At 42.3% G+C, this 15498-nt stretch overlaps 1 protein-coding gene across 1 annotated transcript in view; it reads left to right on the forward strand.

Annotated features, from left to right (window-relative positions):
• Positions 1–15498, forward strand: part of LOC114796641 (low-density lipoprotein receptor-related protein 1B-like) — a 236072-nt gene that overhangs the window by 92850 nt on the left and 127724 nt on the right. Inside the window, exons 4-5 of the mRNA XM_028991025.1 lie at positions 11030–11149; positions 11711–11839. Of these exons, the coding sequence (XP_028846858.1) occupies positions 11030–11149; positions 11711–11839 (249 nt within the window). The remainder of the gene's footprint in view (positions 1–11029; positions 11150–11710; positions 11840–15498) is intronic.

Consider the following 15498-nt stretch of genomic DNA (forward strand, 5'->3'; position numbering starts at 1 on the left):
AGGCAATGAATTATGACAGATGTGCATCTGTCATGTTCACTGAACTTGCACATATTAAACTCTGTGTGTGTGTGTGTGTGTGTGTGTGTGTGTGTGTGTGTGAAGGACCGCAGATAAATAAGATATTGGTTGGAGACTTATAGAATATTGTAAGCAGTGTACAAATATGCATGAATTGGTATGCCTAAGCACACACACCCACACATGCACACAGATCAGACAGCGTCTCTCCCTGAGCTGGAACCTCCCTGAGAGAATTCCACACGAAATCTGGGAGTGAACGCGAATCATTTAAACAAGCCCCTGACACATTGTAACTAACCGAAGCACATTGTAACTAACCGCAGCTGCAGAAAAACTTAGATAACACAGACAATCAAGCACATGATTGAGACAGGGCACACACACAAACACACACACAAACAAGGCCTGTCTTTAGGGTTTTCTGGGTGTTTTTTTTTAATGATGTGACTGAAGAGAATTAGAGAAATGTATAAGAGTGAAAGCCTCGACGTGCGGGACACAGATATGTCGATGGGCGTATTTGAAACATGGTTTTCATACTTGGAGAGATTTTCATCATAGGTAGACATCAACTCTCCTGAAGAAAATGCATTTTATTTAATAAAGTAAGTATTTGATAAACCACCAAAAATCTGTTTCTCACAGACCTGCAGGTTTGTCTTTAAGATGCTCTTCTATGCTCAACTCATTAGCTGTATTATTGTACCTGTTTGAACTTGTTACTCTGCACTGTCCAGTACCTCCAAACATGGACAGATGCTTTGGACTTATCCACCATTAGAACTGTAGGACTTTTCTCTTGGAAAAATCATCACAGACCCTGCACTGACACCATTTGCAGGCTCACTCTACCCTGGAAGGGGATCACTCTCTGTATCACTCCTTCCCAAGGTTTCTTCTTTTCTTGTGGAGTTAAATTTTTTTGTGTGGAGTTTTTCCTTGTGTGCAGAAGGGTCAAGCGTGGTTGGTGGCCTGTCAAAGCCCATTGAGAAATACTGATTTTTAGGCTATATAAGAAATAAATGTTGTTGTTGATGTATAAAAGTCACTTGTCCACACACTCAGTCAATCAGACTCAGACTCAGTCAATCTTTCCACTACAGGCAAGACCAACAAGCTGTCTAAGTACACCAGGGAAAAAATTGTAGAAAAAAAAGTGTTCACAATATGGTGAGAATGAACATTAAGCACAATTCTTAGAAAATAAAAGAAACTCAAAATGACTGTCAATCTTCATCAGCCTGGGGTTCCATGCAAGATCTTGCCGCATGGAGTGTCAATGATCCTAAGGAGAGTGAAGGATCAGCTCAGAACTAGACAGGAGGACCTGATCAATGACCTGAAGAGAGCTTGGACCAGAGTCTCTGAGGTAACCATCAGTAACCGACTACACTGTCAGTTTAAATCCTGCAGCATGCACAAGGTTCCCCTGCTCAAGCCAGCACATGTCCGGGCCCATCTGGAGCTTGCCAAAGACCATCTGTATGATCCAGGTAATGCACAAGAGAAGGTCATGTAGTCAGATTAGACAAAAATAGATCTTTGGCATCAACTCCACTCGCCATGTTTGGAAGAAGAAGAAGGATGAGTATAATACCAAGAACACCATGCCAACCGGAAAGCACGAGAGTGCTCTCTATTCTGCCAAGGGAAATGAACAACTGCATGATGGATGGGGCCATGTTACATGAAATTTTGGCCAACAACCTCCTTCCCTCAGTAAGAATACAGAAGATGGATCGTGGCTGGGTCTCCCAGCATGACAATGACCCAAAACAAACAATCAGGTTATCTAAGGAGTGGCTTCATAAAAAGGTCATGGTGTGACCTAGCCCATTGAATATCTATGAAGTAGATGAAGCTCCTTTATAGGAGCAATGGCCTAACGGGGGCAGTGGTGGTTGTAGCCTAGTGGGTAACACACTCGCCTATGAACCAGAAGACCCGGGTTCGAATCCCACTTACTACCATTGTGTCCCTGAGCAAGACACTTAACCCTAAGTTGCTCCAGGGGGACTGTCCCCTGTAACTACTGATTGTAAGTCGCTCTGGATAAGGGCGTCTGATAAATGCTGTAAATGTAAATGTAAAAAAATGGTGCCCTAGTGGGCAAGAAAACAGAAAACAGTTGAAGGGCCAGTTCGAATCCCAAACCGCCAAGGTGCCACTGATCAAAATATCGTCCCCACACCTTTCATGGCTGCCCACCTCAGGGGATGGGTCAAATTCAGAGACCACATTTTACTGTGTGTGCACTGGGTTCTCTGCTGCGGTGTGTCACACATCACAACTAATCACTTTAACTAGAAACTCTGTGAAACATATATTTAACATATATTTCACCAGGAGAATAGTACAACAACTACACTAGTGCTGACAGGACCATACAGAGTGCACAACGTTTGCTCATCACATCACTCTGTGTTGTTGCAGCACTGTTCTGTTCTGTTCATAAACACCAGGGTTGACATGAGGAATTTCATAATTGATGAAATCAAAAGCATGCCTCACCCCAGTGTTGTCTAACTCTGATAGACGGGGTCTATCCATCATAATTTCAACCTTCATCGTGGCCTTCAGCATGTTAAGAACGTTCCCACAAAGCATTCTTCACAGTGCCGATGGCCAGAAATAGTCATTCCTCCTCCCCTCTACACAACTTTAATCACCAGCGGAGCAGGAAGGCTGCAATGAAAGCTGCAGGGAAAAAAAGACAGTAATGACAAAGAAAGAAGAAAATGGAACAATGTACCCACAACACCCACCCGAGAAGATAAAGCAAGAAAAGACTGCTCAGGCCGGTGATGTGCAAACAGCACATGCACCTCCCACTGCATGACTAACCTAAACACAAAGGATCTGAAAGCACATGCCTGCGGACTCCTGTGGCGTGGTTCTGACCTCCACTTTCAGCTTCAGTACCAGAACGGGCTTTTAAAACTACTCCATCATTGCAACACCCATCTCGCCTGAACCAGACATGATTCCAGCCATTACCCAGCGCTCAAAACTGACTCTGGTGTATTTATCACTGAGAAGGAATTTGCGCAAACATTGTGAAATGGGTTGTCATATACATTTAATTAGCAATTTAGCATGTTGCAAGACACATTTTATGGGAATTGCCACATGTATGGGTATTTTATGAGGGCCGGCACGTCTTGAAATGCTGAGCTTGTTACTTTAATTTCATACAGTTTTTTTATACTTGAATATTGCCACTGTAAAGTACATAATAATAATAAGAATGAGAATGCTAAAAATTACAAAGATAATAGCAAATTCACAGACGAGTTAGGAAGAAGCAGTGTGAAAAGGGACAACTCCTCAAACAGGAACCATTCTGAAACTTTCTCACATTGCATAGTGGTTAATTAAGTTATGAAATAATTATTCACCACATGAGGAAGATCAAAAGGGGATTGGTATGGACAATAAAGGTAAGAGAAACAACATGGGACTTGTTAAGATATTTTTATATGTGTGGTGAAATCTTATAGATTTAGATATGACCAACAAAAGTGCAGTTTTCTTGGTGCTGGCAATCAGGACAAAAACCGGTATTTGTGAACCTAAAAGATACACCGGTGTATGATATATATAAATATTTGCGCCTGATTGTCCAAATCCTGTAGTGTGAACAGTGTTGAGAGTGGCAACAAGCACAGCAATGAGCAACTGCCAAGACATGTTCTTTGTTTTCAAATTTTGTTTTACATTTAGTCAAGAGAAAATATTTCATATGACATATCAATTGATTTAGAGACCGGTCTCTGATTTATTCATCTAGCATGCAAACCACAGCACTTTCACCATCATTTCAGTTATGCTGTGTGAACAGTGTGGCAATCTCATAACACTGAAAGCCACATAGTGCCAGTTTAGCATAAGGGACGCAGTAATGCCCAGTAGTTGAATGATTGTACCTAAATTAAATATTTTTTTAAATATTTCAGTATGACAGATTTCATTTATTAATAGTGTTTTATAACCAATTTTTATAATTCTTGTCATATTGAATTAATTAATTCAGTTTTAATTTCTCATTTTAAATAATTCATGACACATTTTATTATTTAATTATTGATCTGTTTTTCTATTGAATTTTGGCACTTGTAGCACTCTATAGCGATAGCTCTTTAATAGCCTCTCTTGACATATAATATAGCTTAAAAAATTCCGACTTGGGTTTGGTTTCCATTCCAGTTTGAATTGAAATAATTTTGGTTATTTCTACTGGTCACGTTCTCGTCTAGGAATGTTGAGGAACACAACAAATGTGTGGAGCGGTGAGATGGAATGTGTAACTCACAATGCCGAAATATACAAACAGCACTTCAATGTACAGTGAATATTTAAAACCATAAACAGACCTTTCACTAACGAAGGAAAGGGCATGGCCAGATCTCCAGCAGACCTCCCGAACGCTGTCTGAGGTCTCATTTTAAATCTTGAGGCAGCCAATCAGCTGCAGTAGGCAGAGCAAGTTGTTGTGGAGCTCACAAAGGCAACCTTAAAGGAAACACACACAAACAGAACAGCACACACAACCACACGAGGGAGCATACGTCCAGGACCACCGGGACGTAACACCCCCACCACCAAAATCAACACATTGTGATGAATAACAAACTAGAATTGCTAACACAAAGAATCAGCAAGAATGTTGTCTGCATTTACATTTACAGCATTTATCAGACGCCCTAATCCAGAGCGATTTACAATCAGTAGTAACAGGGACAGCCCCCCGGAGCAACTTACTGTTAAGTGTCTTGCTCAGGGACACAATGGTAGTAAGTGGGATTTGAACCTGGGTCTTCTGGTTCATCTGTGAGTGTGTTACCCACTAGGCTACTACCACCTGTCTGTGCCCTTTTGGTAACAAAGTTTAACACAAGTGCATTGCTTAGGAGCGCCGCAGCATCCCGGAATGCATTATGGCTGTCATCTGAGCAACCAAGCTCAAGCAAGGAGAGTAGCAAATGCACAACAACCAGAAACGTACCATAAAAGCTTTAATACACTGCCGGTGACTGAACCACCGAACCTAAACCAGCAACGGGTGAACGTAAAACTCACCTGCCAGCCAATTCAATCCCTAGTATAAGGTCCACGGAAGTTGTAGGGTGCTGCGAGCAAACAGCAACGGTAACCAGACCTGGGACGAGGTCACTAGCGAGACGCACGATGTGCCAAGCTCAATCCCTTGCCCTAATGCATAAGATCTATAATACAAGGTAGCCCAAAATGAAAGACATGACTCCAAAATCAATGGTTGAGTTGTGCCCGTGTCACGCAAAATAGTTATAGGTTTCTGGTCTTCTTTTCTGATCAGTGAAGGAAACCGACCCAGAAAATAAAAATGGCTTGTACAAAGGATCGATGAGTGGCTCCACCTGAACCGTGCTTACGAACCCAACCCTTTTTGGCTCCAGACCCGTGTCCAGCAACTGTTTCATGTTTCAATACCAGACTGCGATAATATGACAGTAAAAACACTCAAGACTTTCGTAATGGGCAACCTGCACGTTGGGCTTTTCCACACAAACTCCGTCACATACCGAGAAATTGACACATGCCCACGATTCTTAAACTCTTCAAAAAGTACTAACTTTACACCAACAATCAAATTCTTCCTCTTTTTCTTGAGCGAATTCCACGTATGTATGGTCTGTCTTTCTAAAAGAGGGCAATGGTGGAATAATGGTTAAGGAAGCTGTCCCATAATCACAAGGTTGCTGGTTTGAATCCCGATCTGCCAAGGTGCCAATGAGGTGCCACTGAGCAAAGCACCGTCCCCACACACTGCTCCCCAGGCTCCTGTCATGGCTGCCCACTGCTCACCAAGGGAGATGGTTAAAAGCAGACACATTTTGTTTTGTGCTATGCTGCAGTGGTTCACAATGACAATCACTTCACTTTTACTTTCACTAAAACCACAAAAACACTGACTAATTCATATGTGTGAAGTATCGCTTGCTTCACTGTATGATAATCAGAGCCCTGGTCAATGGTTAAAGCTGCCTACACTTCCTTAGCTTTCTCAGTCAACACACAGCATCCAAACCTTTTTAGGATTTTGCAAAGGGAGCATCACTCGCTTCACTCTCCCTAAATGGTTCTCCCGGGACAACGGGCAGAGAGGACAGTGGTGGTGGACCAACCTATGGCAGGCGGCGAGCCCACTAATGCGCAACCAACAACGCTGCATGAAACCAAAGATACACAATAAATCAACTTAGGTGTGGTCTTGGCAGACAGAAGTACACACTGGCGTCACAAACATGGGAACACATTGCAACGCAGGGTATCTACAGCTGATGAGTGACAGGGAAGTGAGGACACAACATAACATAAATATGCTTCATACATGGAATGACAAACACTTAATTTGGGGAGTGCTTCAACATAGTGAGCTATTGCCACCTGGTGGACACCAGGGGCACCCTGGCGTCACAGAATCTCCCCCACTGCAGGGGCTACTCTGGGGCGCTCAGGCCACAGTCCCAAAAGGCGGGGGCCAAAACCATGTTAACCTAGCTATTGTGCCGTTGAGGTCTGCTTCGGGCAGCCGGGAACAACCAGGTATGCCCGAGAACTCTGAGACCCTCATATCCCTCACTGCCAGTTGGGAGATTCAACAGCGTTTCACAGGGTGGAGAGCTGGTTCCTGTAGGAAAACAGAAAGGGGACAAGGAAGGGAAGAAAGAGTAATTCAGCTCCGTTCCCTGCTGGAACAACAGGTGAGGCCAGGACAAGGTGGCACTGGCTGCTGCTTGCTCTCAAAACAGGGTCTCTTTGGGTGGTGCCGGTGTTTCCGGAGTTCGAGTCTGGGCCAACTGCCAGACCCCTTCGGTCGGCGGCATTACTTAGGTGGTCAAGTTGGCAACGGTGTGTTGCAGCTGGCTGGCTGATGTGGTTCACTCTGCACTCTGACAGCAGCAAGGTCCACCTGAACTTGCCCGCAGGCTGGGCACGCTGCTATCCAGAAAAGGAGAGCTGGAGCTGGTGAGGGCCAGGGCATCAAACACCGCATCTGCAAACACAGATGCAGGGGGGGTTAGGAGGAAGCAGGAGACTTGGCACAGGCACCAGTGATGAGTATACTGGTGTTCACTGTGGCTGTAGTGACAAAAGGCTCAGTGCCCAAAAATATATTGCCATTTAAGGCACTGACAGACACAGGTACACACTGGCATAATGACAGCATAATGACAGCCCTTATCCAGAGCGACTTACAATCATAGTTACAGGGACAGTCCCCCCCTGGAGACACTCAGGGTTAAGTGTCTTGCTCAGGGACACAATGGTAGTAAGTGGGATTATGAACCTGGGTCATCTGGTTCACAGGCAAGTGTGTTACCCACTAGGCTACTACCAATAATAACACAAAGCAAAACTGGGTTAACTTAAAGACACTTCCTAACACATGGGTATTCAATACATTAATTTTCATTCAGTGAATTTATTTAAATTAGCCTCTAAATGTTGGCAATTTTTGGATACAGGCCAGCTTGGAGAGTGCCATCCTTATGAATGCTTGTGAATGTGTGCAAACCATAATTGTTTCAATGCATTTGCATTTTTCATGCTAGGAGACCAATCTCCTACACCTTCTCTGGAACTTCACATGCTTGAGGCATCTTAGATGTCTCAACTAATTGTACATGGTCAAGTACAACACAGTCCAAAATGGTTCATGTATAGCTGCTGCTGGAAGCATTTCTAGGAACATGCAATTCCCAGCATTGATGCTGGTGGATTTAATATATATGACCATGATAGACCATGCCACTTCAGTTGCCAAATCAGTTATCAGGAGGACCCTTTAACAGCAAACATATTGTTTGCACACTCTTCCCATTCTTGTTTCTGGGGGGTTGTACTTTATTGGAACATTGTGTCCCAATGTGACTCGGAAAAACAATATCATTTTAAAGTGACTTTCTCCAAATCTCCTCTCACAGAATTGGTCTTCCAGGATTAGCAAAGCAAAGAATGACAGGTCTCTACAAATAGCAGGTTTCTGGTGTTGCATGCAATATGGTGTGCACATTCCTTCTTCAGTGTGGATTGTCTCTCATCTGCAAGCACACACGGATATGCTGGGTGTCTTTATTTCCAAGTTACTTTATGTCTAGGTTGCTTTGTGTGTTCTTTATCCACAAAATAACATACGCTATGTATTTGTTTGTATAAGTTTGCTTTCCTAGAAGTATGTAATCAGAAAGGAGTTCATGTGAAGTGAAAAAATAATTTACTGTTGGCCATTCAGTTTATATCTGGATCAATTTGAAGTCAATTTTAATACCTATTAATAATTACATTTAAAATAATTAATTTTTTATGTTAACAACTGGATGAAAGAGTTGACCACTCATAATTGGGAGCATGAGAACACAACAAATCCATCCATTTAAATTAGTATTAAATAAAGCCAATGTGAACAAAAGATTATATATTTTAATAGTTTGTTAAACATCTTTGAGAATTGTTTTTAAAGACATAATGTGGGAAATAATTAATCTTAAGGTCATGGTATCTGATAAAAAAAAAAAACTGAATCACATACAATATTAAAATAAAAAGATTTTAATAATAACACATTTTCAATTTAATTGGCCTGGCAAAAGCATATTCTATTTGTTTTGTTCTCAGGGTCTTCATCAGCATCTCTGTGTAGAAACAGAACAATGCAAACCAAACAAACTATGCAGATAAGGGGTTCTGGCAGAACAAAAATGCAAAATGAAAAATTTGTTGCCTGTAAATGTGTCCCTCTGTGTCGATCTGCGGCAGAGCAGCCTTCGGAGATGATTGATTGGTGACACATTGAAAGTGAAGTGATTGTCCTTGTGAAGCACAGCAAGCACAGCACATGGTGCACACAACGAAATGTGTCCTCTGAATTTAATTGAGTAGTGGGCAGCATTGAAAGGCACCCAGGGAGTGGTATGTGGGGACGTTGGTGCAGGTTTCCTTTTGTTTCTCTGTTGTACACTAGGCAAACTGGCACGGGATGTAAGTGCAAAAGTAAAACATCTTATAACTTTATTTTCCAATTGGTCACTTAACATTATCTGAAAAAAACACACACACAAAACTTCAAATAACTTAATTTGCCATACATATATTGCTTTATTTGATATGATCAATAGTCTTGAACTGGAATGGGATGCAGTCACTAATAATGAAAAGTGCAAACGTACATACTCATTCATATGCAAAATACCGACATTAATATTCTAAATCCATTCTTCATACAAATCACTTAAACAGTGATTTGGGCGCAGACAAACACTTGAAGCTTGGCTACAGCATATGTACAGTTTGAAATGCATTGCTATGCATTGAATTGATGTTATAGAACTTTCTGTGCGGTAAATTTTACAAGTGAATGTGGTCTGGTATTTAGTCGACCAAGAAAGAAACTGCCCCTGTGTAATGACGCATTATGCACTGTTAATCAAGCATTATTATAGCAAGCATGACGGTTTTGTGTTACTGGGAAGGTCTTTACATTCTTTCTTGGAATTCAGCACAACAGACATCTTATTATTTGAAATGATATTTTATGCAGTCACGAATGCAGTAAATAGACGGATGGTCTATAGGTCTTAAGCCAAAAAGCCTCGTAATGGCATTTCTCCTTATCTTTATCTGTATCACTTAATGCGCCGGACTCCTACAGCCCCCCAGATATCTCGGACGTCACGCCTGCCAACGTTCAAACAAGCCACTTTATCGGAGCGTGTCAGCAAGCCCACTGCACAGACAAGTCATGAAAAATGAACTTCCACCAGATCTATAAATCCTCCATGACTGTGTGGCTGTGGCAGCCTTTATCTGACCAGTGAGGTCTTCAGGAAAGGATTTCACTTAGGTGGAGTGAAGAGGGAAAGGATGGGGGAGGGGGAAATACACGTTTGACTTCCCTGGTCGTAGGCAGCTGATGAATAGTTTTAACTGGGAGTTTTTTTTAAAAGAGCAGCTTCTTCTTCATCCAGTGCAATCTCAACACCGAGGGAAAACAGGAACGAGGGATGTAGCAGGGCGAGCGTCATGGCTGACAGTAATTAACGTATAATAGCTGCTTATCAGCAGATTATAGCATACGCCATTTTTTTCCGTCTGCTTATACGTTCTACAGCTCCTTTCATTCCAACGTTGTCTGAAACGGCCCCAGCTTTGTTCCTCCAACAAGGCACCACGGAACACATCGGAACAATCGCAATTCAGTCGCCTCTCTTGTTTCATAAAACGAGCCATTGGACGACCATCAGAACTGCCAAAAAAAAGGGCCACGGCGAGAGGAGCGCTGATGGGTTCCTTTGTTGTGGGGGGGCGTAATTGTGGCCGCGCGGTTCACCGACGTTTACCGCAGCGTTGTAAGACAGGCCGGCGATTTGGGCATGAAATGCTGCCACTGGGGGAGCGAAAGGGATGTTAGCAGCACTTAAGCTTTTCTGGCCGGGTCACAGTGGACCACCACCTTTTTTCCTCGTTTCATATGCCTTTCTTATTGGATGGAAGTCATTTTTTTACACTGATGAGATCATTTAAAGAGACTGTTTCCAACAATACACCTTTTAGAGGCTGTGGAATTCTCTTCTCTTTTTTTATCGAAATGAGCAAGTTTACTTTGTAAATTACCAAAAGTCATGCTGAATCAAGAAAAAAAAAAACTCTTTATCACGGGCAGTAATTTGGTTTTCACTCTGATTAAATGTGGCCACAAATGGGTTATTTGATGAAAAAATCCTTAACAGACTAATAAGATCTCTCCGTTCTGTTTTGCATTCTGCAGTTGTCCTAGGCTGACGTGATTCGTTTTATCAGCATTTCCCCCTTCAAGCGCTCAGGTGTTTCTTGTCCTTGTCCACCGTTTTCCTGGTCCTTGCCTGCAGCCCGCCAGAGCCGACGCCCGAGAAAGAGAGAGAGACTGAGGTGCGACCATAAATGGTAGCGAGTCAGATGAAAACCTGTGTTCCTCTACCCCACCCAGAGCTCCTGTCCGCCTGCCACGAGCTGCACTGCCGCTACGGCTGCATCATGACCAGGAACGGGACGTTCTGCTTCTGCGCCGACGGCTTCGAGGTGGGAGACGACGGCAAGAGCTGCAGAGGTACGTGAAATGGATGAGTCGCCCAAAGCTGCCAATGAGAGCCTCCGGTCCCCAGGGTGTCCTCTCTCTCACCTCACTCCCGGCCCCGGCAACCTGACACGCAGCACCGACTCCCTCCCTAGGTGCTGGAGGGTGTTTTCGGGGGGTCTTCGCTCAATTTATGCGGTGTCTCATTTGTACGATGTCAGGGCGGCTTATTTCCCTGGCGTGTAGTTTTTGCTGGTTGGTGAAATGTTCACCTTTCAGACGCCATTCCTCTACAATTTGGTTTGGCTAAATCAGCCTCCGAAATGATGTTAATCGTTATTTTATTATTTTTTTTAACGTGTTAAAACATTTCCTGCTGCTAATCGCCAGCCATGGAGGCAGCGCTGACGGAACGCCAGAGGCCTTAAAAGGCGCCGAGCCCCTGAGGGTGAAACCGGGGCTGGGTGGGTGTGAGGTGCCAGTGCTCGGAGGGCTCCGCACGGGGGCCACATTAAGTAGGGCTTTATGTATTTGGGTCAGGTTTGAGCACACCTAATTTGTCAAATAACTCTTCCTTCCTTTCCCCCCGCGCAGACCATGATGAATGCGCCGTGTACGGATCCTGCAGCCAGGCCTGCATGAACACCTACGGCTCGTATAGATGCAGCTGCACAGATGGGTACGCCCTGCAGGCTGACAGAACATCCTGCAAAGCCAAACATGGTAAGAGCGTGATGAATTAATAACACAACATCTGCATAATTCCTCCCCATATTTATGCATACAACCAGTGGCTACTTGTTTTTTTTCTTTCAGCGGGTTTTATTTTAAGTAGTCTACACGCTAGGAAATCACCTTACGTGTCAGAACATAGGCAGCAAGATGAATATGCTGAGAACTGACCTACTGTTTATCTGAAACAGCATGGTGTGACTTAAATGTTACAGCCTTGATAAAATGACACCTGAAATGAATGCACTTTGTAACCATTTTTCTTGTGCATCATACAGTATTTCAGTGAATAAGATAAAACATAGATGCCTTGTAGACAGTTAATGCCTTAAAATTATCTTTAAACAAACCTACAGGGTGGGCCATTTATATGGATACACCTTAATAAAATGGGAATGGTTGTGACATTGAACACATTTTATAAGTGGTCAGAAACTTGTAAATAACACATCAAAATTTGATGTGTCACATGACCCTCTTCCTTTTGAAAAAAACAAAAGTTGGATCCAATGGCCGACTTCAAAATGGTCACCACCCATGGTCACCACCCATCTTGAAAAGTTTGCCCCCTCACATATACTAATGTGCCACAAACAGGACGTTAATATCACCAACCATTCCCATTTTATTAAATTGTATCAATTTAAATGGCCCACCCTGTATATCTTAAATAAAAAGTCTACTTTAAGCTTTTATAATTTTATACAATTTTTCAATATGTCTATCATAGTCCATATTAACCTAACTAGGCTGCTTTACTCTGCAGTCAGAAGTAAAACTGGCAAAAATAAATGATGGCAGCCTTTATTTTAATTGTGGTTACCATGGATTCCTCCCTACATCACTTTGCTCAAACTAATGACAACTTTACGCATAGTCAATAACAGAGACGTTGTAGTGGTCCATTCTCTGGGTGGCTCATAGTCCATTGTATACCTCAGTCTTAAAGACTTTTCATCTTTTTATATTTCTTGTGCAGAAGTCATCCGATGATATGGGCAGCATTTGAAGGACCCTTTTCAGGCGGTCTACGTATCCTCTGAAGCATTCTACGGATGAATGGAGACATACACTGAAATTAGTTGTTAATTGCCAGGAATTGGACCTTCAGCATGATCTTACCTCTGGTGGTACAGAGTGGAATGATAGGACTAGCTGATTCACATGCAAAGCTTTTATATATTTATTTTCATTTATTCACAATTCACTAATTAATCATTTCAGTAATTAATTTTTCTTTGGTTTAAAGTTAAATGTTCAGTACAGGCCAAAAGTTTGGACACACCTTCTCATTCAATGTGTTTTCTTTATTTTCATGACCATTTACATTAGTAGATTCTCACTGAAGGCATCACATCTATGACTGAACACATGTGGAGTTATGTACTTAACAAAAAAAGGTGAAATAACTGAAAACATGTTTTATATTCTAGTTTCTTTGCTATGATTACTGCTTTGCACACTCTTGGCATTCTCTCGATGAGCTTTAAGAGGTCGTCACCTGAAATGGTTTTCCAACAGTCTTGAAGGAGTTCCCAGAGGTGTTTAGCACTTGTTGGGGTCCAGCTCACCCCAAACCATCTCGATTGGGTTCAGGTCCGGTGACTGTGGAGGCCAGGTTGTGTCCAAACTTTTGTCCTGAACTGTATACATGAGCTACCTTTTAATAACGGTCTAAATCCAGATTTCGGCGAAATCTGCTGCATTGCAGCAGGATTGCTTAGTGGCGTGGGAACCTGAATTGCCCGTGAGTGAGATAAGCAAAGACACCGGGGATTAGGCAAAGCATGAGTTTTACAGCCAGGCAACCCTGAAGGACAGCCATTCCCTAACTTTATCAGCGCCTCTCAATGATTGCCCGCCTAATGGTAACAGCCTGTAGCTGCTCATCTCCCGCAGTGAGAAATCCAATCAAGTTTATCCTGAAAATCTGTGCCCGTTGTAATAGGGCTTTCAAGGCATGGGCCGCAATTTTGGGACAAATTCTTGTCATTTTTTTCATATGAATGTGGAACAAGGGTCTTTAATTGCACCATAAAAAATCGTACATGAAGATATAGTTCCAAGGTGTGTCCCAGGCACGATGAGAAGTGGGGGACATTTACATGTCATTGAAATTCTAGCCAGTGGAGTTCCTGTCGTGTCCTGGCGACATGAACTGCTTCAAGGAAAGTGCACTTGTTACCCAACTCCCTCAGTCGGTTCCTTGAAAGTCGGCGTCATTTGAAGGTGTTTTCTTCTTTATTTTTGACATAAAGACATCACATGCCCTTGTATTTTAATTGGTCCTCTGCACCACGGGTCGGCTGCATACGTATTATAAATTGAATGGGACGTGAGGGACAGTGCGCGCCGCGGAAAACAGCTCAAGGCGCAGCACACCTTGCTGATGCAAGTAACACCAGCCTTGCTTTTAATCAATGTGACTGGTTTCCTACTAGGAATAAACTGAATATCATTACCCATAAACTTAACTGAACCCCATGCTCACCTACATTAATATTAATTTAGCAGAAAGAGGTTGCGGCGCAGAGGTAACTATGGGGTTTCCATTAGTTGTAGAACCTCATGCATATAAATTTAAACAGATTCCTCACTCCCTAGCCATCGGATAAAGACTGGCAGATGATGAAAAGCCATTAAATGTGCACATGTTTAATCGGATTGTTTTGTATTATTGATTTATTTATTCAGAAAGTCTTCGAATGCACGGAGAAAGGCATCGCTACTATGTGTCCCAGTGCTAATGAGGGTGCGCTGTGATGTGCTTTATTACCTTTAAAACATGCCAGCATTGCACTGTCATTCATTAATTGTGCTTATTTATTGTGTTATTCCACTCTTTGAGAAAGTTATACGTCCTGTGTGCATTTCCTGCACTGAATGTTTGGGGTCAGTGTTTCTAGCTTGCTGGATGCATGATGTGTCTCATGGGAATTTGAATAACTGTATAGTTTTGCATCTGTTTTTTAATCATATTGTACCCGGTGCTTTTTATATGAGTATATGAATTATTTACAGAGAGGGGGGAAACTGTATAAATACACCTTTTTTCCCGTTTTTGACATTTGAATGCATATGCCTTGTCAGCCAATGAAAACGAGCAGTGGTATTGTAGAGAGGGACAACTTGATGGATTGCCTTTGCTAGGGTCCTAGCCCACCATTGAACTTTTCTTCTGGATGAATTATGGCATCTGCTTTGGATGAGGTGTCAGGAACAGATCTTTTCCTGTCAAGAAAACTTTAATCCCAAAAACATTGTTGTCTGAAATACAGAATTACTCAGTAGCTACCTCAAAATACGGCAGTTGGTTTCATTTTCTCTCAAGCCTTAGCAAATATCTTACAAATAAGTATGTGCATTTTTTTTTCTCCAAATGCTTTGCCATTTAGAGCCCTGTTTCTATCTAAACAGCTAAAATGTGCTAAATCTAGAACTGGTACTGTTTAAATGATTTAGCATTGTACATTTTATGCACACAGACTGTGTTTACATGCTAAGAGGTTAGGACAAATAATTAATATTAGAATATTATTCTCTTTCCTGACTAAAACAAGACCATTCATGTAGAAAGTGTTGATTTAAAAATCTTATATTGACTCAAGCTTCTTCTCTAATGGTTTGTTGGGATTATTATTTAGTTCCAC

Source organism: Denticeps clupeoides, chromosome 9 (assembly GCF_900700375.1).
Source record: "Denticeps clupeoides chromosome 9, fDenClu1.1, whole genome shotgun sequence".
In the NCBI taxonomy this organism is placed as follows: Eukaryota; Metazoa; Chordata; class Actinopteri; order Clupeiformes; family Denticipitidae; genus Denticeps; species Denticeps clupeoides.